At 37.3% G+C, this 26,378-nt stretch overlaps 1 protein-coding gene across 2 annotated transcripts in view; it reads left to right on the top strand.

Annotated features, from left to right (window-relative positions):
- AP3B1 (adaptor related protein complex 3 subunit beta 1) overlaps positions 1 to 26,378 on the top strand; it is a 235,939-nt gene that overhangs the window by 159,169 nt on the left and 50,392 nt on the right. For both annotated transcript variants that reach the window (XM_020902680.2, XM_070468579.1), the window contains exon 22: positions 590 to 696. In XM_020902680.2, coding sequence (XP_020758339.2) covers positions 590 to 696 — 107 coding nt within the window. The remainder of the gene's footprint in view (positions 1 to 589; positions 697 to 26,378) is intronic.

Here is a 26,378-nt window from a genome sequence, read left to right as displayed (position 1 = left end):
CAGCATGACAGTGATGTGATCAAATTTGTGTTTACAAAAGTTTTTCAAATTTCTTTTATTGATAGAATCAAATATTTTTATCTAGCTCATAGCTTTTGCTGACAAAGTATAATTAGAAGTGAATTAGGTAGTCTGGGCCCCTTATAATTATTACAATGGAGAAGTAAAATAGAGAAAAGATTTAATAAACACTCTTGAGGCTTATAACCCAACTGGAAAACTCTCTTGAGAGCTATTGTTATCCTTTACATTAGTCTGAAAAAATGTTTCTTTACCTTTTTCTTTTAGTTAAGCTACTGGGTGATTAATGTTAGTGATAATGTTGGGAGATTAAAATTTTCAAAAAGTATTACTCAAGGTATTTATATTCTTATTTTGTTATAGGATTTGTTATTATGTTTTGAAAGCTAAGACTAATAACTGCCATGACTTGATAATAGCTTGACTAAATCAAGATGTTAAATAGAATTGTCATAGACTTATTAATCAAAGTAATTTAATTAGATTTACCAGCAAAATAAAAATGTTGCTTTTAATAATATGAATTAAATTTTCATGCACATGTGCTAATTTGGCCCTTTACTTACAGTCAACCCGGTGTCCACTCCAGTTGCACTTCCCACCCCAGCTCTTTCTCCAAGCCTGATAGCTGATCTTGAAGGTTTAAACTTGTCAGCTACTTCATCAGTCATTAGCGTAAGTAATTTTCAAAATATACTAGTTCAGTTTTCAAATTATGCCATTGCATCTTTTTTTATTAAAATATAAATAATTAGATTCTTAGCCTCAAACAGTTCTTCCTCTTGACAAATCTATTTCAAATTTAACCTTTTAATTTTGTAAATATATTTTTAAATTAGCTCTATCCAAACTGTTGTCTCAATTTCTCCTTGTTATCCACACTTACTTACCATGTGTACATTTTTCTCTGGTATTGTTATGTATCTAACTTACGAAAAGTTCTTTGCCACATTGAATTAGTTTATATACATAGATTCTCTCCTGAAGAATTGTTTTCTACATGAAGAGACTCCCATTCTCATCATGATTCTATGTCTACCACACTATTCCTTTATCATAGGCTACTAAAACTTCTTGTTTTTATTTAAAAACTCAAGATTGTATTTCTTTTTACATTGTCTTTCTATTTTCATTATATATGTACATACCTTAATGTCTCTAAGAAAATTCTTTAATATTATTTGTGAGGACTGACTTGGCAACGAGGCAAGAGGCTTACCTATCTCAAATAATGCCAAAGCCATAGCCTGTCACCATATCTGAAACTACAGTGACTTTTCCTGTGTTGGCATGTTACACCACTAACCTTCCACTCTTAAGTCAGGCATGCTGCCCGAGGTGTGTAACCTGTTGGTGTGCTTGACCTCCTGTTGCTCTGCCGTTGGCAATCTGACGAGCGAAGCAGCAGCACAACAAGTTGTGTTGGGCACACAGGCGGCTTGAGCAGATCTGCTGAACCAGTGGTTGGCCAGGGCTAGCAGGGCACATGATTGGTGATTTGAGCTGCCAGGAAACATAGAACTGCTTCTGCCAGAGATGAGAGAGAACAGTACCTAATTCTTGTACAGTGCTACCAACAAATCTCTTCAAAGCAAATTTCAAGGCTGTGCAATGAAACACTCCAAAGAGCTCCGTGCATTTCCCTTTAGCATTGGTCAACTCAGAAAATACAGGCGAAAACTCTTAAGCGTATCATGTTGTTTTTCAGTTTGTAGAACATGATTATCTCTTTATCACTCAGAAATGAGTAAAGAGGTATTTGGGACTTTAGTTTGTCCTTGTTACTAAAAGGTCAAGGCACATTAGAAGAGAGGAGGGGAAGGTGGGTAATTATTTCATTTAAGTAATAAATACTTATTAAGCATTTGTAAAGAGAAACTGGTCATCAAAAAATCTATAGTGAAGCACAGTAAATTTTTGAGGCAAAGGGAGGACCCTAAAAACTTGGGAGGCAATAAGGTGGTAGATGAATAACTTGGGTTTGATATCAGATAATCAAAAAGGAAATCCTTGCTTTGCCATTTACTAGCTATGTGACCTTGGGCAAATTGGGAAGTAGCTTCTCTGCACCTAAGTTTCCTATGAAGATAATATCTACTTCACAGGTTCTTGCAGATTAATGAGCTAATAAATGTGAAGCTCTTAGAACAGTGACTGGTGCATTGTCATCACTCAATAAATATTAGCTAATATTTTTGGAAGTGGTATAATACGTGATAATGGATCCTGAGTAGACTCACACTTTATTAGCTGTAAGAAGAATGCAAATGAGATTAGAAAAGCTTGTAGTAAATTTTCACTTATCACAAAGTAATTGAAGGACTCATCTTTTTATACTAAAGAAAATATTTATTGAGATGGTCTCTTCAAAGGAAAAGAAAAGCACTCTCTCCAAAGAGTATGCCCAATAAAAAGAACTCCCAGGTGAAGCAGGATCACAACCTTCATCCCCAAAAGCTAACAAAATGGTCACGCAGGTGATCATAACAAGAATGGCAATCAGAAATTCACCAGCAACAAGCCAATAAAGAAACCAATAGAACTTTAAACAGAGAGAAGTAGAGCCTTGAGAAGTAGAACCTATGGAAATAAATTGAGCGTTCTGGTGCAGAATATCATGGCTCCTGATCTCACGTTCAGCCGTCAAAACAGTGCTTTAGAAAGCTGAATCAACCAAAGTGTAAGTTTTCTCATTAGGTGTACAAATTTAGACAGAAATAGACTAAAGACATCAAGGAAATACTCAAAGACTAGTCCTCAAAAATTAAAAACTCCAATAATGGTATGGGACCTCAACAAATGCAAGGGTCTCTTGAATCCCAAAATAAAATTCATGGATGAGTACATCCTTAATTTAAAAATCAACATGTTACCTCAATTCAATAGAAAGAAAAAAGTACTTTCTAATAAATAAGACAATTATTGATAAATGTTTGACCATAACTACATTAGAAATGTAGTGAAGTAGTGAAATGATGCCGGCAACTGTAAATGCAAACCGATAAACTGTATGATTGTATTAGCAACCCAAATACCATGAGTTGTGGTGTAACATGATTTTCCAAAATATTGAATGGCTTTTCTGGTAGTTATTCCTGGAAAATTGAGTATTTTAAAATCTTGCAGTGCAGGCCCCCCCACCCATAAAAGACTACTCTGTACTGATATGAAAAGTGTTCTAGGACCAGGTGATTTTTAAACAGGTTTCCACGTTATGAATGTCCAACAAGACAGGTGAAAGTTGTGAGGAACGTGGTATAATCCTTATTGGATGAATCTTCCCTGGGATTCATCCAGAAAACAAATGAGGGATTCAGTGAAACAGGCATTATATACTTCTCCACTGATGTCGTCTAAACCATCATTCTGGGTGGCACTTTGGGCATCTGTGTATAGAATCATCAAAATATGCATTCTGGTTGACAGAGTAATCTTGTGAAAGTCAGTTAGTCAGTCAGTTGTGTCCGACTCTTTGCAATCCCATGGACTGTAGCCCAGGACTGTTCTCCAGGCAAGAATACTGGAGTGGGTAGCCATTCCCTTTTCCAGGGGATCTTCCTGACCCAGAGATAGAACCCAGGTCTTCTGCATTGCAGATGGATTCTTTACTGAGCCACAAGGGAAACCCAGTAATCTTATGTCTAGGTTTTTCTTCTAAGGAAATAATTAGAAATACAGAGGTTTATGTGCATGGTTATTTGTAACCACAGTGCTGTGATAGGAGAATGATGGTTGCATCAAGTATGGCAGAGTCAAATTAAAGAATGTTGTGTAGTCTTAATAAAGATGGTTTTATTAAATCTTTGAATGAGATTTTAAAAATGTGGTATAAAATTAAGTGATGAAACAATATAAAATATTATGTATTTTCCCTCAACTTTATAAAATTGTATACTCACTATTTTTTAAATGTAAGGAGAATGAAAGAAGAAAATGCTATTATATGTAGTATTTTCCAGAGTTTCTCTAGGCAAGGAATAATATAGATATATATATATAACCCAAAAAGCAGTCATTTTGTAATAGGCATGGTAAGCATGTATATGAATGACTAGGATGCCATTTTATTGACACCTAATGTCTGTCTTTCTGAATCAACAACAGTAATTATATTAAGCAAGTAATTTGGTTTTCTCACCTCTAAAATAAAAGCAAAGTAGATCTCCATGTTTCCTTTTAACTCTTAACATTTTGTGAATCTGTGGAATTTTTAAGCAAACAAATTATGCTGGGATGATTTGAGTGTTTGTGAAACTAATTGGATTAAGTACTTTTTAGCTTATATGGTGGCTTCTATTTCACCAGTTCAGTTCGGTCCAGTTGCTCAGTTATGTCCAGCTCTTTGCAGCCCCACAGATTGCAGCACACCAGGCTTCCCTGTCCATCACCAACTCCCAGAGCTTCCTCAAACTCACATCCATTGAGTTGGTGATGCCATCCAACCATCTCATCCTCTGTTGTCCCCTTCTTCTTCTACCTTCAATCTTTCCCAGCATCAGGGTCTTTTCAAATGAATCAGTTATTCACATCAGGTGGCCAAAGTGTTGGGAGTTCCAGCTTCAGCATCAGTCCTTCCAATGAATATTCAGGACTGATTTCCTTTAGGATGGACTGGTTTGTTTCTCCTGGCAGTCTAAGGGACTCTCAAGAGTCTCCTCCAACACCACAGTTCTAAAGCATGAATTCTTCGGCGCTCAGCTTTCTTTATGGTCCAACTCTCACATCCATACTTGACTATTGGAAAAACCATGGCTTTGACTAGACGGACCTTTGTCAGCAAAGTAATGTCTCTGCTTTTTAATGTGCTGTTTGGGTTGGTCATAGCTTTTCTTCCAAGGGGCAAGTGTCTTTTAATTTCATGGCTGCAGTCACCGTCTGGAGTGATTTTGGAGCCCAAGAAAATGAAGTCTGTCACTATTTCCATTATTTCCCCATCTATTTGCCATGAAGTGATGGGACTAGATGCCATGATCTTTGTTTTTTGAATGTTGAGTTTTAAGCCAGCTTTTTAACTCTTCTCTTTCAACTTCATCTAGGTCATTAAGATCTTTTTTGTATAGGTCTTCTGTGTATTCTTGCCACATTTTCTTAATATCTTCTGCTTCTGTTAAGTTCATACCTTTTCTGTCCTTTATTATGCCTGTCGTTGCATGAGATGTTCCTTTGGTATCTCTAATTTTCTTGAAGAGATCTCTAGTCTTTCACATTATTGTTTTCCTCTATTTCTTTGCATTGATCACTGAGGAAGGCTTTCTTGTTTCTCCTTGCTATTCTTTAGAACTCTGCATTCAAAGGGGTATATCTTTCCTTTTCTCTTTGCATTTTGCTTCTCTTCTTTTCTCAGCTATTTGTAAGGCCTCCTCAGACAACCATTTTGTCTTTTTGCATTTCTTTTTCTTGGGGGTGATCTTGATCCCTGCCTCCTGTACAGTGTCACGAATCTCCGTCCAAAGTTCTTCAAGCACTCTGTCTACCATATTTAATCCCCTGAATCTCTTTGTCACTTCCAGTGTATAATCATAAGTGATTTGATGTAGGTCAGGAAGCAACAGTTAGAACTGGACATGGAACAAAAGACTGGTTCCAAATAGGAAAAGGAATACATCAAGGCTGTATATTGTCACCCTGCTTTTTTAACTTATACGTAGAGTACATCATGAGAAATGGTGGGCTGGAAGAAGCACAAGCTGGAACCAAGATTGCTGTGAGAAATATCAATAACCTCAGATATGCAGATGACACCACCCTTATGGCAGAAAGTGAAGAGGAACTAAAAAGCCTCTTGATGAAAGTGAAAGAGGAGAGTGAAAAAGTTGGCTTAAAGCTTAACATTCAGAAAACTAAGATCATGGCATCTGGTCCCATCACTTCATGGGAAATAGATGGGGAAACAGTGGAAACAGTGTCAGACTTTATTTTTTTGGGCTCCAAAGTCACTGTAGATGGTGATAGCAGCCATGAAATTAAAAGATGCATACTCCTTGGAAGGAAAGTTATGACCAACCTAGATAGAATATTAAAAAGCAGAGACATTACTTTGCCAACAAAGGTCCATCTGGTCAAAGCTATGGTTTTTCCAGTGGTCATGTATGGATGTGAGAGTTGGACTGTGAAGAAAGCTGAGCACTGAAGAATTGATGCTTTTGAACTGTGGTGTTGAAGAAGACTCTTGAGAGTCCCTTGGACTGCAAGGACATCCAACCAGTCCATCCTAAAGGAGATCAGTCCTGGGTGTTCATTGGAAAGACTGATGCTGAAACTGAAACTCCACTACTTTGGCCACCTGATGCGAAGAGTTGACTCATTGGAAAAGACCCTGATGCTGGGAGGGCTTGGGGGCAGGAGGAGAAGGGGGCAGAGGATGAGATGGCTGGATGGCATCACCGACTCGATGGGCATGAGTTTGAGTAAACTCTGGGAGTTTGTGATGGACATGGAGGCCTGGTGTGCTGCAGTTCATGGGGTCGCAAAGAGTTGGACACGACTGAGTGACTGAACTGAACTGATACCTGAGTAGTCTAGTGGCTCCCTCTACTTTCTTCATTTTGCAATAAGGAATTCATGATCTGAGCCACAGTCAGCTCCGGTCTTATTTTTGCTAACCACATAGAGCTTCTCCATTTTCTACTACAAAGAATATAATCAATCTTATTTTGGTATTGCCTGTCTGGTTTTGTCCGTGTGTAGAGTCGTCCCTTGTGTTGTTGGAACAGGATATTTGCTATGACCAGTGCATTCTCTTGGCAAAATTCTGTTAGCTTTTGCCCTGCTTCATTTTGTACTCCAAGCCTGCCTGTTAACTCCAAGTATCTCTTGGCTTCCTACTTTTGCATTCCAGTACCCTATGATGAAAAGGGAATCTTTTTTTGGTGTTAGTTCTAGAAGGCCATGTAGGACATCATATTCTATTTCATAGGTGATTTTTATTTCAGTGAGTTTTTATTTTCTTTGTATGCTTACTACAATATGACTAAGTTTTATTTTTTGAAATTACCAAAATATTTACAATGAAATCCAAAGAACAGTTCCTTTTTCACACTAAAGTGAAAGTGAAAGTTGCTCAGTTGTGTCCAACTCTTTAGACCCCAAGGACTATCCAGTCCGTGGAATTCTCCAGGCAGAATACTGGAGTGGGTAAGCTTTCCCTTCTCCAGCAGATCTTCCCAACCCAAGAATCAAACCAGCTTCTCCCATATTGCAGGCTGATTTTTTACCAGCTGAACTAGTAAAGATTGTATAATAACAAAGTATTTATTTCAGTCTTCCGTGAGACTAATTGGTAGTTGGCCCAGAGATGGCCAAAAAGGAACATTTTAGTGCTTGCTAGAGTATTTCAGATTATCACAATGGTGTGATCACTCCCTAGAGCCAGACATCCTGGAGTGTGAAGTCAAATGGGCCTTAGGAAGCATCACTACCAACAAAGCTAGTGGAAGTGATGGAATTCCAGCTGAGCTATTTCAAATCCTCAAAGATGATGCTGTGAAAGTGCTGCACTCAATATGCCAGCAAATTTGGAAAACTCAGCAGTGGCCACAGGACTGGAAAAGGTCAGTTTTCATTCTAATCTCAAAGAAAGGCAATGCCAAAGAATGCTCAAACTACCTCACAATTGCACTCATCTCACATGCTAGCAAAATAACACTCAAACTTCTCCAAGCCAGGCTTCAGCAATATGTAAACCATGAACTTCCAGATGTTCAAGCTAGATTTAGAAAAGGCAGAGGAGCCAGAGACCAAATTGCCAACATCCACTGGATCATCGAAAAAGCAAGAGAGTTCCAGAAAAACATCTATTTCTGCTTTATTGACTATGACAAAGCCTTTGTCTGTGTGGATCACCACAAACTGTGGAAAATTCTTTAAGAGATGGGAATACCAGACCACCTGACCTGCCTCCTGAGAAATCTGTATGCAGGTCAAGAAGCAACAGTTAGAACTGAACATGGAACTACAGACTTGTTCCAAACAGGAAAAGGAATACATCAAGGCTGTATATTGTCACCCTGCTTATTTAACTTATATACAGAGTACATCGTGAGAAATACTCTACTGGATGAAGCAAAAGCTGGAATCAAGCTTGCTGGGAGAAGCATCAATAAACTCAGATATGCAGATGATACCACACTTAACGGCAAAAAGCAAAGAAGAACTAAACAGCCTCTTGATGAAAGTGAAAGAGGAGAGTGAAAAAGTTGGCCTAAAACTCAACATTCATAAAACTAAGATCATGGAATCTGGTCCCATCACTTCATGTCAAATAGATGGGGAAAGAATGAGAGCTTATTTTTTGGGCTCTAAAATCACTGCAGATGGTGACTGCAGCCATGAAATTAAAAGATGCTTGCTCCTTGGAAGAAAAGTTATGACCAACCTAAACAGCATATTAAGAAGCAGAGACATTACTTTGCCAACAAAGGTCCGTCTAGTCAAAGCTGTGGTTTTTCCAGTAGTCATGTATGGATGTGAGAGTTGTAGTATAAAGAAAGCTGAGCGCTGAAGAATTGATTTTGAGCTGTGGTGTTGGAGAAGACTCTTGAGAGTCCCTTGGACTGCAAGGAGATCCAACCTGTCCATCCTAAAGGAAATCAGTCCTTAATATTCATTGGAAGGACTGATTCTGAAGCTGAAACTCCAATACTTTGGTCACCTGATGCAAAGAAGTGACTCGTTTGAAAAGACGCTGATGCTGGGAAAGATTGAAGGCAAGAGGAACAGGGGATGACAGAGGATGAGATGGTTAGATGGCATCACTGACTCAATGGACACAAGCTTGAATAAACTCTGGGCGTTGGTGATGGACAGGGAGGCCTGGCGTGCTGCAGTCATGCAGTTGCCAAGAGTTGAATATGACTGAGCAACTGAATTGAACTGAACTGAGAGTATGTCAGTAAAGAAACTGAATTTTTAGTGAATTACTTGTACAGTTTTTTTTTTAAACTATATTATTGGTAGGCTAAGAGTTTCTAAATTCTTATACTTCACACCCCCACAATTCAGTAGTAGCAGTCCTTGGAGTATTAGTCCTCTGGCAAAGATGAGAAAAGAAGGGAAGGAATAAAGGTTGCATATTATGAGTAAATGTGAAATAAAAATGAATTATTCCTGGTGGCTCAGACAGTAAAGAATCTGCCTGGGATGCCAGAGACTTGGGCTCAGTCCCTGGGTTGGGAAGAGGGATAGCAACCCATTCCAGTATTCTTGCCTGGAGAATCCCCATGGATAGACGAGCCTGGTGGGCTACAGTCCATTGGGTCACTGAGAGTCGGGCACAATTGAGCGACTAAGCAGAGCACAGCAGAAGTATCAATTGTTCACCTAGGGTATTAGAAATGTTGGAAAGTTGGAGAAACAGTTGTTTAATGTGGCTAAAGCATAACATAGAGGTTGGAATAACCAAATCTCTGATGCTGGAGAATGTTGGTGACATACTATCATGAAAAAATTATAGTAATGATTTCTTTCTTATATCTTGGTACATATAGAAAAGTGATAATAGGTGGCTCAGAGAGTAAAGAATTTGCTGGAGACCTGGGTTCGATGCCTGGAAGATCTCCTGAAGAAGGGAATGGTTACCCACTCCAGTATTCTTGCCTGGAGAATCCCATGGACAGAGGAGCCTGGCGGGCTGTAGTCCATGGGGATGCAAAGAGTCAGACACGCCCAAGTGACTAACACACACACGATGTTTGTGTTGTGCTGGAGTAAACAGAGGTGCTGCAGGAGAGGGGAGGTCCCCAGGCCTGGAGCTCCAGCTCCACAGGTGACACCTGACCTTTCTGAGGTTAATGGCAGAGGCGGTAGCACGGCGTACCTCTGGCCCATTTGGGGTGCATTAGTGAGGAAGCGCTGACTGAGCTGCTGTAATACAACCGCTTTGATCCTCATGGATCACAGTCCCTAAGTGGAATTTAACTTAGGAGGCTGTGGGAAGGCTCATTAAGAAAAGCAATCTTTATAAAGGACAGCGGCAATATATTAAGGAGTAGTTAGTAATTCCAAGAACAGTCCATGAAAGAGAAACCAGGGTTGCAAAAAGGAAACGTCAGTTTGATACAATATGTTATTTGGAGTTAGCCCAACTTGATGTTACAGGCTTCCCACGTGGCACGGTGGTGAAGAATCCACAATCCGCCTGCCAAAGCAGGAGACTGTAAGAGATGCTGGTTCGATCCCTGGGTGAGAAAGATCCCCTGAAGAAGGAAATGGCAACCCACTCCAGTATTCCTCCCTGGAAAGTCCTGTGGACAGAGGATCCTGGCAGGGTACAGTTCATGGGATCTCGAAGAGTCAGACACAACTGAGTGACTAGGCACATGATGTTAGGGCAGAGTCCTCCAGGCTGGTAAGTTTGTCCAAGACTACTGAGGCAGCTGCAAGTTGGAGGGTTTTCTGGAACTCCCCTCAAGTATGATAATTCGCTAGATCAATTCACACAACTCAGGAAAACCCTGTGTTTAGGGTTACAGTTTTACTGTGGCATGCTCAGTCGCATCAGTAGCATCCGACTCTTTGCAACTGCATGGACCGTTGCACATCAGTCTCCTCTGTACATGGGATTCTCAAGGCAGAAATACTGGAGTGGGTTGCCATGCCCTCCTCCAGGGTATCTTCCCAACCCAAGGATCAAACCCTTGTCTCACGTCTCCTGCATTGGCAGGTGTGTTCTTTACCACTAGTGCCACCTGTTTATTGTAAGTAACAATAGGATAAAATTAGCATCAGCTAAAGGAAGAAATCTATGGAGGAGATTCTGGTTGTGTCCCAAACTCAAAGCTTTGGGATTACCCTCCTTGTGTTGGAGTTGGTAGTATATACAGGAGTACTGCCAACCAGGGTTGCTTACCAAGCTTAGATATCCCGTTTTTATTGAGGCTTTACTACATAAGCAATGTCGACTGAATTAATTGCCTCATGGCTGAACTCACTCTCTAGTCTCCCCCTCCAAGTCAGTCAGATATCAGCGCCCTAGAGCCCAACCCTCTATAATCATATGGTTGGTCTTTCCGGTGTGGTCAGCTTCCACCTTGGGTTATCTGCTTAGCCAAGCTTTCTAGGGGCCCACCATGAATAAAAATGGAACTCCATCACTCTGGAAATTCCAAGTCTTTAGAGGCTACCTCTCAAGAGCTCGAACAACGTCCAGATCAGTCTTTAAATGAGACCAGATTCCATACTACATATGCCAGTTAAGTGTTTTTTTTTTTTCGTTCAACAAGTATTTATTCAGGGCGGAATATGAGGAGGAGCCAAAGATTTAGCTGTGTACAAGGCTATGTTCCAGACCTTAGGGAGTTTACAGTTGAGTAAGAGCAAAACAAAAGAAAAATTTCCTCAAAATTATGTAACTTGGGTATACTAAGTATTTTCATTTTGTAACATAGTTTGCCCTTTGGGATATTTCTACAAATGCAGGTTGTTAGCATTTCTATGACTGTATACATAAACATGGTTATTTTATATTAGCTAAACTCCACAGCGCCACCTATTTCAGTAGTAGCTTAAAATCTAGCAGGAGTTAACTTTTGACATTTAACACAGTTTAGAATTTAAATATCTGAACCAACATCTCTCTCTAACAAAAAGGAGATGGATAATTTTGAGTACATGCTGTTCACCTCTACTTTCTTGAAGTGACACTGTGGATCTTCACTAAATCACTTAATGAAGAAATAGATTCCCACCATGTCCAGTAAAGACAGTAGCAGCAGCGGCATTAATCTGAGGTTTGTGCATATTATTACGGGTAGTCAGCGTGGAATTTTCCTATGAGCAGCCAAAAGATGGCATTGTTTTATCAATGTGAAGCTACCTCACTAAGGGCTCCCCCCGGCACCTTCAGGGCTTCCTGCTGGCTCAGTCAGTAAAGAATCTGCCTGCACTGCAGTAGACCCCGATTCGATCCCTGGGTCAGGAAGATCCCCTGGTGAGGGGAGTGGCAACCCAATCCAGTATTCTTGCCTGGAAAATCCCATGGACAGAAGAGCCTGGTGGGCTACAGTCCATGGAATTGCAAGAGTGAGACATGACTTATGGACTAAACCAACCCCTTCCAGGATTTACAGGCTGAAAGTAAGAAAGAGATGTTAAAATTCATAGGCAAGACTTCTGAAAACAACTAGCAGAAGTGAAATTGTTAAAATCCTCTCTAAGCATTATAGATGCTTATTAGACTTGTCCACTGGGTTGATAGAGAAGACGAAGGGTCCTTGGCTAGAGTGTTCCTCTTTAGATGATACTTCGAGACTATAGCCATTGTACGCAGTGTATTTAGTGCTACTATGTGTATGTATAGTGGACAAACTTAAATCTTTATTTGAAACATCTAGCCTTTTAGATGAGTAAAAGTACACAACATATTTTGAAAGAGAGTTAAACACCTTTAAAGTATTTTTTTTTCTGTTAATAGGAATGGTTTTATTTGGGGAGTGGGGTTGTCTTGGAGAGTAAGCTGACGTTTACTGGGTGGTGGGGGTGGGGGGAGGGGACAGGGAAGGAAGTGCAGAGAGCAGGGCTCTGCCCATCAGTCTTTATAGACAAGTTCAGATTGTCTACCCATTGTTCTGGTTGTGCATTTGAGTTAATATTGCTGTGTTTTAAAGAACAAGCAAGTCCTAACGCCCAAAGTATATTAAGAGTAGAGGTAGTCAAATAACCCCTTATTGAATGCCCTTTTGTTGGTTTTAAGGAAGGGCTGTGTCTTCTGGGAGTATCTATGTTAGTCCACCTCTTGGAACTAGATGTAGTCTGGTACTTAGTTGCTGAAATGCTGAAGGAGTAAGAGGAAGGGTGAGGGGAAGGGCTCTTGGCTAATATCTCCCATTATCTGGAAGACAGTTTTAGGTTATAGGTCTGTAATGTGCATTTTTGTGAAGTGCCTATGTTTATTGTGGACAAGGTTCATTACTTTGAAACATCTAGGCTTTTTAGATGTCCTGAGGTGACAATGTATGATATAAAGTAGAACTAGTGAGTTAACCAATTTGTAAATATCTTTTTTATAATTGATTTTTTTTAAAAGGCAGCATCTTGGACCTGGAATAATTCCACCTTTTCTGAGAAATGTACATCAGGACTTGTTCATTTAGGTTGGCAGCTGAGGGGCGGAAGGAAGTATAGAGGGAGGGCTGAATGTGGATGTGTTCACGTTTATATTTGATGATGACCACTGATGTGTGTGCATCTCCTGGCTGTACTATAGGAATGCATTGTTAAATAATTCAGCAGAAACATACCTCCTTGCTGACACCATAATAGTTTAGACCAGATGATGGATCCTCTTAGGACTGTTATACTTCGTGTACTCTGTTGCTTTATGTCTCATTTTAATTGAACATTAAGGGAATGTAGTATTTTAATCATAGCTCTGCAAGTATGTTTATCTAGAGGCCTGTTGCCATTTTTGTCTTTGAAGTTTTTGTTGCCAAGAAAGGCAAGATTACATTTTTTTCCTTCCTAGATTGAGTTAGTGTAGTGTATTCTTGGTTATCAAAATACTCATAGCTTTGGGACTTTGAAATGGTAAATATTCATGATGTGTGAAACAGCATGATACATAACTATATGATCTTAATTACATAAAAATGGATGCTTAGTTGTGAAAAATACACAAATGAGACCTAGAAGGACATGTCAAACGGTAAACTGCTTGTGATTATGAATGACTTTGTTTTTTGCTTCTTGTGCTTTTTGGTTTCCTATTATGCACATGTTAACTTTTAAGAAATAAATGTTATTTTAAAAACCTTAAAAAAAGAAAAAAAAGAAAACCCATATGTAATGCCCTTGAACAGGCAAAGTGACGCAAGGAAAAGGCTTTTTTTTTTTTTTAATACATAAACCAAGTTTACCACTTGAAGTTCATGTTTATCATTAGTTCTGTGAAACTTCCTATGAAAGGAATATAGGAGAACTGGCAAGTAGGCCTACAGCTTCTGCTATTGATAGAGATTGGCAACTACTTGAGTTACAGCTATCCATGGTTAGGAATGAGATCCTGACCCAGTTTGTATTTCAGGAAATTAATTGGAAAATCAAAAGTACCTGTCAGACCTGCTTTTGGCACAGAGGTCACTATGTCAGTTTTAAAACAATATGAAGAAAAAAACAAACCATAACTCATGATGCAGAACCTGAATTTCTCAGTCTCAATTTGCTAAAACAGCCTGTGGAATTACTCGGTAATCGCATCATAATGATGGACAGTTGTAACTGAATTTGATCTCCATTTCTCAAAAGTGGACTTAGATCTTAGATAGGCCTTTCACTTTTTAAAAATTGATACTGGGCTAGGGCATTTTATGGAGAAGGCAATGGGCAGCCCACTCCAGTACTCTTGCCTGGAAAATCCCATGGACAGAGGAGCGTGGTAGGCTGCAGTCCATGGGGTCGCACAGAGTCGGATCCAACTGAAGCGACTTAGCAGCAGCAGCAGGTCATTTTAATTTTGTTTTCCAATCTGCTGTCTTCTACCGCCATAGTGCTGTCTTTCTTCTAGTTTGCCTACAAGGACAGATTTCTTCTAGAGTTTTTGTACAAGGGTCTTACTAAGTCATATGCTAGATATTTCACGAATACATAGCCTCATTCCCACACAAATGATAATATATCTGTGGTAAAAATTGTTTTCTGATATGCTGGACAAACTGTATTTTTTTAAATATGTGTTTTTTATATTTTAAAAACTTAAGCCTCAGGCTAAGAGACAAGTCCAGCTCAGATCAAAAATTTCATTGACTTTAAAGAAGGAAGAAATTATAAGTTAAAATTAAAAATAATTTTGTCATTTTAAAGTTGGGGAAAATCCTTTATTTGTTCTGATGAAAATGTCAGTAGTCATGGAACTGTGATAAAAATAATGAAAAATCACTGGCCTGGGTCTGCTTAAATTGAAAACATTTTTTAATTAAAGTCTGACAGTATTTTGTGCTTTCATTGCCCAGCCATGTCCCATCTTATTCTTTTATTTAATCCTCTTCTGCATATGAGTTGCTTTAATTTTTAAATTAATCTTTAAGGTATGCTGTATTACTGCTTTATCTTTTTATTTCTGTACTAATTCAGAGGTCTCATAGTTAGTAACAGACCATTATCATCTCTCCCTGTCCTAGATAATTAAAAGGAGCTGCTTTTTAAAAAGAAATTGTTATTAATTTTAGCTATAGGTTTTTTTTTATTGTAAAAGCATTGTTTATTTGCCTTAAACAAATATATGGCAATCTTAAGTCTTGAATTCTCCACAGTGAAAAATACACTCTATTAATTGCTAACAGTAGTTATTATAGCAAAACAAACAAACAAAAAAAAGGTTACCACCAAAACAAAGAAAATATGTGTAGAAATTTGTAAGAAACAGAAGGATTAAAGACGTGATAGTAAAGAGGGCCCGGGCCTGCCTGTTACATTGTGGTGAGTAGTTCCTGTCCTTGCTGTGGGTTCCATCTTTAGAGCTAAGGCAGTTCACTTGAGACTTTTTTCCTAAGATTATTGTTTTTAGTTTTCGTTAATTACAATTATATGTACTACACTCGAAAATAAAAGATTTTATAGTACCAGTTATTTTAAAAGAATTTAATCTTTTCTGGCAATTTTGTTTTCCACATTTGAAATTGATTGAACATTGTATTGTTGTCAACTGCCATGTTGTGAATTTTTTTGCTTGTGTTGAATTATGATATCTACAGTGAAAAATATTTTTTAAGCTTTAAGATATCTTAGACTATTATGCATTGGCCAATCATGTTTTAATTATTATTTAATTTTGTATCAATCAAGTTAACTTCTGTTCCTCTTTTAAAAGCTTGCCAAAAATTTTCTGAACACAGGACAAGGTGTGGTATAGAAAATTCATTTTCCATTCCATTAAGTGTTATTTAATAGTATTAAGCCTTTTAACATGAAAAACTTTCCCTAAACATGAAAAATCTTACTTTGATACTTAGAGAAACCTTGTTTCTCTTCAAAGGAAAAGAGAATTTAGCTTTCAGGCACACACAAAACTAACACTAAGAAATTAATTTATTACCAGAGAGAAGAGAACATGGAGTAAAAATAGATAAGTACAGTCTATGACCCTAATATCAAAGAAAAGTAAGAGCCACTTATCTTAGAATATATCAGATACACTGTGATTCAAATCATTCAGGAATATAATTACAGACAGCTTTTATAGGCCTATCAATATGCGTTATTTCTCTACATTTGCTGCTGTTCCACATTACTGAATATATAAATATCTCCCCTAAATTCTAAATTATTACTAAAGGCCTACTATACACTTCTGCTGAAAAAAGATAACAAAACAAATTTTTACTGTGTTCTTTAACATGCATAATTTAGGTGAGATACCAGCAAAATGTAACATGTGTGTCTTGTTTGAATCCTGACTGTAGCAAACCAACTCTAAAAAGACATATATATGATAGTTGAGGAAATGTGAACACTATTTTACATGAAATTGGGGTAGTTTTTTTTTTCTTTTAGATGTGATAATAGTATTATAAGTTTTCTTGACAAGTCTTTATCTGTTAGATATACAAACCAAACTGTTTCCTGATGAAATTACTATGTCATCTGACATTTGAAGTAGAACAAAAGATTAAGCAAGATTGGACAAATATTGATAGTTTTTTGAAAGTTAGTGATCAGTACCTTGTTCTTTATGTTATTCTCTCTGCTTTTGTGTATGTTTGAAAGTTTTCCTAATAAGTTTTTTTAAAACAGTACACAGTTTCAGAAACTTATTTCATATTTTCACTGAAGATTTTGGCATCCATGCTTCACCACATGTGTGCCTTGCCAAAGTTATCTTGTAAATTTAAGATAGTACGTTAAGTTTTGAGTTCCAATCAGATTGTCATCTGTGAAATAAGAAGACTGTAATATGTAATAGATTGTTTCTAACATCCCTCAGTTCTAGCTCTTAGAAGTCTGTGGGAAATTAAGAGGGAGACAGCAAGTGACTTTAGTAAACATCAGTGTCAGTGTAGGGGAAAGGTGCCTTATCTTTTTTATTAGAGATATATTAATTTAATAAGACTCAGAGTCTGGGTCTCTGGAAGATAGGACAGGGCCTTTCTATTGGCCTTTCTGTTCTCACTGCTCGATCCATAATAGAAATTCATCCAAAGTGCATTAAATGAATGAAATTAATCTTTCCTGTTTTCTAGTTTCATTATTATAGAATCCTCTCCCTCTGATTTCAGCTTGAAAGACTATTGTTAACCTGTTAGTTTATTACATCATTGTGAGAATTATTCTTATGAAGCACATATCTCAAAAGTAGTCATGATCATTTCCTTACATATTTCTTTTCTTATAACATGCAACATTTAAGACTGAAATGGAGAATAAGTTATTGTTTTACTTTGTTTGACTAAATGTATCTTAATAGCCCATTCTTTATATATCTTATGTGCTCTCAATTTGGCTAACAATACAGCGTGGTAAACTAAGAAACTAAAATTAACATTTTTATTTTATTTTCCCATCAATAGAGCAGATCTCCTAAAAATTTAAAGCACATCTTTCTAAGGTAACATTTACCTCCTCACATCTTTAGCAGCTATCAGACATGACATGGGACATATTCATTGACCCTAAAAATTCTCATCAGAATCATGCTCTGAAAGGGGGCAGCCCCAGCCAGACAAGAGGCTCATTTCAATTTTAACGGCTGTAATTAAAGGTTAATTCACTGAGTCAGGATTAACGAGGAAAGTACAAATGATAGGCAAGCAGCTGCCTTTATAATACAAGATTAGAACAATGCAATTACAGTAAGAATTAGAAAAAACCAACTTCTAGAAAGGATCCTTTAATGAACGGATTAAATTGTGAGCTCTATAAACATGAATATATATATACCTATATATATGAGATAATACTTCCTAAGGAATCATATAACTTGATGTTGTATATCTATGTATATTATGGCAAATGTACGGACAATGCTTAATATATAATGTATACATATCTGCATATAATGTTTTTAAATGACAAAAAGTTTTCCCTACTCCAGGCTCATTTTTTGATGGCCAGTTTCCTTTACCTGAATCATAACTGATTTTTCTCTCTACCCCACTTCCACCAAATACTTCCAATGTTTATACCTCAAATCTATCCTTATAGAGCCATTCCAACACTCCTTTTCATCTAGTGGAAAAAAGGAAAGTTGACATGTGTTATTTTCATGTGCATTATGTTTACATATTTTATAACTCTTCTTAAAATTTAAGCTCAGTGCTATATTTTTATTTTATACATATCATATTACTTTATTTTTAGTGTGATGTACCCTTTAACCTCAGGACATTCATCAATCCAAGCTTTTATATGTGTTGTATATTGTTAGAAAACTACTTATTGTTGTATTAAACAGCCTTACATGGAAGTCCCTTGCATAGTGATTGGCACATAGTAGGGTCACAGCAAATTTATAATGTCCATCTGTTTTTATATTATTGATTGAAGCAATATACATGTTTTTAATTAGTAGGATCCTTGGTTGTATCAAATGTTTATCGTCTGTCACAAGATTTCAGAGAGAAGTTGAATGCATTTAGGCTTACATAGATGTAAAGAAAATAATTATCCATCATAAAGGCAGGCTGTGGAAAATTGTTCTCAAAAACTGGTTCCATAAATGGAGGTTATGTTTTGTCAATCGATCTTGAGCTGTCTTTGTGTAATCAGTCTGTATGCCGGGGTAAATCTGAGTATTGATACCTAAGAGCTAATAATCCAATAGCATCGTTTTCCCAACCCCTCCCCCAGCCTCTGCCCCCAAAATATACAGTGCTATTTGAAGATTATGTAGCCTGTGATATGTGAAACTGTAAGCACTATACTGCTGTTACCTTGGAAGTGAGTTGTAAGTATAATGCAGATTTACCTGATAAAATGATCTCTCTCTCGTTTTTGTAAGCTGCTGACAAGTACTGGAAAATTTGCTTTGTTGTATACATTGTGAAAAACCTGAGGAAAATTGATGGTCTTTCACTGGTATTTAGATTAACCCACACATTGTATTTGGAGTGGGACAGCATGCTGTTTTGAACAATATTTTGACATTAAGAACTCCACAAAATAGTATTTAAGCCCCCTTTGGCGTGGGCAGTTGATAACTTTTCATTCATAATTAGCTCATAGAGAACCGAGAGACATTTCGGGGAAATTGAACTGTCAGCGGGTAGAAACAAGCATTTGACCTCATCGCGTTGAGTGGGGCCCATCATAATTTGTTCATTTGGCGCCCATCAGCCCAGCCTCATCTCTCATACGGCACCTCTCTGACCTTCCCTCTCCAATTCCGCTCAGTTCAGCTTTAATTATGACTCTGCAGACCTGAAGAAATATTGCAGCTTGCTCTCAAAAACCCTGAACTGCCACTCACCAAAAGATTGGTTTTTAACAGGTAATAAATGCCCAGAGGAAATGGTGCTATGTCCACATAGAGAACGGTGGCTTCTTTTGAGAACAGTGTCACTGTTGACTAGTGAAATTTTTATTTCTAACACAGGGAGCTTATAACTGAACATGAGTTCTTTAATTTAGGTAAACTTATCCATCCACCGAAGAAATTCTTAGTTACTGGGTTATCCTGTGAATTCACTAAGTCCCCCACCTATGGAAAGTTGGGAAACAACTTTAGATGGTTTAGGTAAAATACTGTTTTTTTAATGCTGCATTTTTACTTTTTATTTTAATTAATTACTTTTTGAGATATTGACTACCTTTAGAGAAAAAAATGAGAAATCACAAATTCCTCTTCTGTCAATACAATTGTAATTCATCAGTAATTCGGCAGAAGGAATCCTGCTGAGTTACCAGTCTTGTCTCTGCCAACAAAATACACAGAAAGGTAAAGTTTAAAATAAACTTTCATTACTTACCGTACCACACCTACTTATCCTGTATACCCCCATGACAGTATTTTTGCAAAGCAAGTTAATAGTAATCAGTGACTATGTAACAGGAAAATATAGAGCTTAGGAAATTATAAAGTTTTAACTTTTGTTCTCAAATCACATCCCTAAAGATTTCATTGCGAATAGAAATATTGAAAACTGTAGTTCCATAGTGTGTATCCTTGTAGTGAATGTTAAACTGTCAGCAGGATTTTCAGGTCATTTGACAAAAAGGATACAGGTGCAGTAGCTAGCAGTGAAGGTGACTGCTAGTTTCATCAATCACTTTGCCTTTCTTTAAGTTGATACATAATGGACCCCTTCAATCAGCTTCCTTGTTCTTTGTCACTTGTTTGGAAAGAAAGGAAAAAAAAAAGTGGTGGAAAGGATGGACTGTAAAGTCAAGGTTAGGAAATGAATTGTTAGTTATTTACTCGGGGTACAGAGGATGTCAGTGTGAAAGGGGGCTGGCCCTTCATAAAACGTCAGATTTGTCGATGGGTGATGGCACACAGTGTGAAGCCTCACACAGGTCTTGTGCAGTGGCAGTGCTGCTCCAAGTAGTGATTCTAAATATGAATTTGAAATTAAGACATGGTTTTGTGACAGAGATGTGTTCTGTGCCAGGAAAAATGCCTGTTTTACTTCTGGGGATTGCATCAAACAACTTAGTCACAGGAGCAAATTATAAGTAGATTGTGAATATAGGTCAGCCACTGTCAGTTTAATCTTAGACCCTCTATCATATTTGATTTGAATCAGAAATTTCCCCAAATTTTTTGGAAAGAAAGAAAAGAATTTGAAGTTTGGGGTAACTTCATTTGCTAAAACCCTTAGATGTACCACCCAACAAGTCTGAATGCCTTGCTCATTTTAAACACTGAGGGAAAAAGTAAAACAGTTTAAAGAAAATTCAGAAATTACTGTCTGAATTCTTTTTAATATTTCTTCCTTAGAAAACAGTACCATTTAATTAATTTTTAAAAGAATGTTGCACATCTGGAGAGAAGGTTATCCATTCATCAATCTTTCAATAAATAGGTAGAAGGAATCATAACATACCTTTTTTTTTTATTACTTGACCAGATTGTGTGTATTCTGAAACTCACCAATGTGCTCTTCAAGAGTATATTTTATAGATATGTGGCTCAATACTTATTTCAAATCTTTCAACCAAAGAAGTGCTATTACATATCAAGTGGCAGTGAAATGATCTGAGCAGGTGTCAGATTAAACATAAAAATTACATATCATAGTTGTATGAAATTTCTTAGCTATCTCAGATCTCCAAGAAGAGTTTGGATAGAACAGTTAATATAGGTTAAAGTTCTTTACATTCATTGCAGACTCCATATCTGTATGGGTGGTGCTAGTTCTCTTATGCCCCTAGTAAAAAGCTTTGGAGGTTATAGTTTTCTTATGATAAGTTTTTTTGTTTGTTTAACTGAGAACATTCTGTTAGTAAACATGAAAGGAGTGACTTCCACATTCTGAACATTATGGTGTGAGCTACATCAAATTAAAACAGTAAGCCGTGGTTACAGTTTTGAACACATCTCACACAGCCTTTTGGAAACAGACGATAAACGAGAGTACAATAGTGCATGAACAGCGCTGCCATGAGAGGTATGTGTAAGGTGTCTTAGGTCACTGACAGAGGAAATTACTAATGCTGCTCAGTCTTCAGGGAAGAATCCTTTTGTCTTGGATGGTAATACTGAATGCCTTCCATAAAATAATTTAGTTGTGGAATTACCACCAAGAAACAGTCTGTCATTGTTCGTATATTTCTGTCAAACCAACACAGACTGAGTTGAGTTTCTTCTGAACAGTATTTGCTTATAGTTGCGGTGGTTTCACTTTTCTCGTGTGGACATGACTGCATAAGCACCCGCTGGTACACCTTCATTATTCATCCCAGGATTTATGTTGTTAACTTTTGCATGAGTACTGTAAAAGGGTTAAGAATCCTGATTCAGAGACTCACTATAGCCTTTTTAAAAATCTGACTTTTTATTGTACTTGTTTCAGAAAAAGATGGTGATAGAAAAAATTGTTAGCATTGTAAAGAGGTGCTCCAGAATTTATCACTCTTGTAATACCTACCCTGTCCTTCTCGAACCTAGCCCCACCCTCTTATATTTTTCTTGGTTCCTTCATTTTCCTCCATGGAAACCTGTCTGCCTTGGGAATTGTCTCTCAAGTGTCTACTACTATAATCCCTTTCTGCTTGTATAGAACTCATGCAGAATGTTTCTGTATGTATATTTTATGAGAAAAACTAACACATACTAACTAAAGAGTGTTAAGAAGTAGTCTTAGATAATATTCAGAGCATTAAATTGGAGCCTTTGGAAAACAGTTCATCTTTTTTTTTTTCCACTGGTTCTCAGCACCTATCTGTTAACCAAATAGATGAATCTCATTAAAAATATAGAAAGAATATTAGGGGAAGGTGAATTTCTTATAAACCAAACCTCCAAATGATTCTGACAAGTAACTGTTGGGCTTGAAAGCCACTCAAATTTATTAATAACTATGCTAGTTGTATCTTAAGTCCAATGGGAAAATACCATAAGGAAAGCAGAATTTTTTGATGCCTCTCAGATCACAGATCAGCCATTGAAAGATATATGCAAATAAATATACCATAGACTCCACAGATGGGTTTTATAACACAAGAATTTAGAACAGTAGTTTCCAAATAGATATCATAATTGCTTTATTAGTTTCCTATTACTGCTACATTACCACCAATTTAGTGGTGGTATATATTTAGTGTATAACAAATGCAAATTTATTATCTTACAATTCTGGAGGCCAAAGTCCAAAATGGGTCTCACCAAGCCAAAATTAAGGTGTTAGCACAGCTGTGTTTTCTTCTGGAAGTTCTAAAGGAAAATTCTTTTCCTTGCCTTTCCAGCTTTTAGAGGCTGCCCACATTCCTTGGCTCATAGCCTCTTACATCTCCAGAGCCATCAATGACTGAGTTGTCTTTACACCACGTCCCTATGACACTGACTCTCCTGCCTCCTGGTTTCCCTTACGGGATCCATACAGTATGGCAGCCCACGTAGACAACCCAGGAAAATCTCATCTCAAAATCAGCTGTTTAGTCATCTTAGCTCTCCCCTGCCATGCATCATTACATATTTATAGATTGCGTGGGGGAGACTCAGATCCTTTTGGAAATCCATTATCTGTGTATCACCTCATGTATAGCACCTTTGGGGAGAAGAAGATGACTCAGATACTCATTCCTCATCTTTCACATTGTGGAAGAGTGGAAGGGTAAGGCCATGGCATTAAGGAGGGCTTTCTGATGCAGAGCCACAGCCTGACACCACAGATAAGCAAGCATGTACTCCAGGATCTTGATGTTGATGGTGATCACTCACTATTCCTAAAATTCAAATGGAGGCCTCCTGTGGGGATTATGGCCAGCTACCTAACCAAACAATTCTTATTTGTGGCGGTTTTACTTAACTCTGGTCAGTTAGTTCAGTCGCTCAGTCATGTCCAACTCTTTGCGACCCCATGGACTGCAGCACACCAGGCCTCCCTGTCCATCGCCAGTTCCTGGAGTTTACTCAAACTCATGTCCATTGAGTCAGTGATACCATCTAACCATCTCATCCTCCGTCGTCCCATTCTTCTGCTGCCTTCAGTCTCTCCCAGCATCGGGGTCTTTTCTAGTGAGTCAGTTTTTTCTTCGTATCAGGTGGCCAAAGTATTGCAGTTTCAGCTTCAGCATCAGTCCTTCCAATGAACACCCGGGACAGGACTGATCTCCTTTAGGATGGACTGGTTGGATCTCCTTTCGGTCCAAGGGACTCTCAAGAGTCTTCTCCAACACCACAGTTCAAAAACATCAATTCTTCGGTGCTCAGCTTTCTTTATAGTCCAACTCGCACATCCATACATGACCACTGGAAAAACCATAGCTTTGACTAAACGAAACTTTGTTGGCAAAGTAATGTTTCTGCTTTTTAATATGCTGTTTAGTTGGTCATAACTTTTCTTCCAAGGAGCAAGCGTCTTTTATTTCATGGCTGCCATCATCCAGGAGCACTCAAATGAAGAGAAATCTGAAATTTTTCAAATCAGTCCTATCAAATTAAATTTTATACATATGTATTTTCCTGTTGCTGTCTGTTTGATGCTTCTTTAAATCAGAATTTTTATTTCAAAGTTTTCACCAATTTTCATTTATTAGAATCTATTATATTAGCATTTCTCAGTGAAACATTGATTTATCTCAATAGGTAATGGAAGCATGTCTCAAAACATGACTTTTTATGCAGAAATTTTAAGACTTTTAAAATGTAAGTATTATCACATAATTATAGGCACAAATAATTGTGCTATTAAGGCAACAGAGAATTCTAAAGTTATACTTTTTTAAATCATGCAAGGAAATTTTTGTCTAGATAGCACTTTTCTGCTTATATGGTTCATAAGAATAAACTTAAGTAATCTTATTAGACGTTATAAAGTTAAATAATAATATGAAAATTAAATTACAAAGAATGTAAAAATGGAATGTGACTCACATCATTTATAAAGACTGGATTTGGTCAGGAGCAGTTAAATAGATCAGTTGGAACTTGAGCTGAACATTGTATTATGGTTAAAATTTGATGTTTAATCAAATCATATGATGTATTAGAGTAAATCATAAGTAAAAATGATTTAAGCAGATCACAGAACTAACAAGTGAGTTCTTTGTGCAAGACTGGCAAAAAATAGGGATACACTGAAATTTAGAACTAAAGTGCAGTGTGTTTGGAGGACTCTGCTTAGGTTCTTTTAAAGGTTTATTTTTTTCATCAAAGTGTTGTAGGAATTTCTGTTTTTAAAATGAAAGGACGCTTATGAAAAAAACAGCATAAGAAATTAAAAGTTTTTTCCTGTTTTATGACGATACCCCTGGGGCTAGTACTTTTTCTTTTTGGTATGTTAGGTGAAAGATAATAAAAGCTAACCTATCTCAAAGCTTACTGTGCTTTGAACCAAATAGTTGAGTTAGATTTTCCTCTCCCTGAGAGCTGAATAAGGAAAGGAACTCTTAAGCGTCCACTACTGTCTCCTAGTGAAGTAGAGTCTAAAATTAGAGGGATAGTAGGGAGAAATAATTTAATAAAATAGCAGAATAGGAGTTAGATTTTGCTGTAAGTTGGGTGGGAGAATTAAGTAGCAGTGGGCAATAGGATAACATTTATGCCACTAGAGATCTTGTAGTGACTTAGTTATGACTCCTTCCTGTTTGCATGGTCTCTTCTTTAGGATACTCTTAGAGAAAACAAGCAAAAGATACCATAACTCAGTGAAAAGGTGGGTAGCCAGTATAGAACTGTACTCAAAGAATACAGTGTTCCGTACCATGTTCTCAAAGAGTTGAATTTATTCCTGAACATCAACATTTTTTAAAGCAATGCATCATCCTCCATCCAGCAAATGTCTGCCATAGCCAATAATATGTTGGCTTGTCCATTTTCAGTTTGTAGTACAAAATAAATGAAAGCCAAGGACATTACAATTGGGAGGGAAGGAGAACTATTATTTAAAAGGCTTTTAAATGATGTCACTATATATTCTTTTAACAACATCCTCTAAAAGCCTTTGAAAAAATAGTCCCTGCCCCCTCAGTTGTTAACAAAGACCAGGCTAGGGCCTGCTCTTTAAAAGGCTGTTAAATGGTGACACTATATTTTTTAATATCAACATCATTTAGAAACCTTTTAGAGAAGAGTCCTCGTCACCCACAACTAACAGGGGAAAAAAAAAAAAAAGGACATGGGGGAAGGGATTACTTTTTTAAAGGCCTTTGGATGGTACTATCAATAAATACAGCAATATTGTTTTAAAAGCCCTTTTCCAATGGTGATTCAGTTTTTTGATATGTACTTTTAACCTCAAGACCCTATGTTATCAGACAGATTGATGTTTTAACGTTGACTGAAAACTCAATTTACTAACAATCCCAGTAATGCCTTTTATTGAACAGTTTAAAAATCAATTTCACATATACAATCTCATGTTATCCTCAGAACAACTTGGCAAAGTAGACAGGATATGTATAATTAGCCCCATTTTACAGAAGAGAAAAGCAGAAACCAAGTGAGGTGGTGATTTGACTAAGTTTTCACTACTAACATATGACCGAGTTGGAGCCGTAACCCCAGTCCTAACAGTTTGATCTAGTGCCCTATCCAGTGCCCTGGTCACCTTCACTACTCTTTTTTTAAGTGATATTCTCCATTGCTCTTTTCAATATGTACACTGAGAGTTAATTCTTCGTAACTAGCATACAAGTGGAATTCTGTAATTTCAGTACTGAAGGTAGATGGTAGGAGTCTTATTAATATGGTACTTCTGATGAAGTAAAGAGGTATAAATATCTCAAAGCATAGTAGTCTTCCTATGATGTTAGGGCATTGAGACTTATTG

The sequence above is a fragment of the Odocoileus virginianus genome, chromosome 6 (genome assembly GCF_023699985.2).
Source record: "Odocoileus virginianus isolate 20LAN1187 ecotype Illinois chromosome 6, Ovbor_1.2, whole genome shotgun sequence".
Classification (NCBI taxonomy): Eukaryota; Metazoa; Chordata; class Mammalia; order Artiodactyla; family Cervidae; genus Odocoileus; species Odocoileus virginianus.
This window is presented reverse-complemented; position numbering and strand designations above follow the sequence as displayed.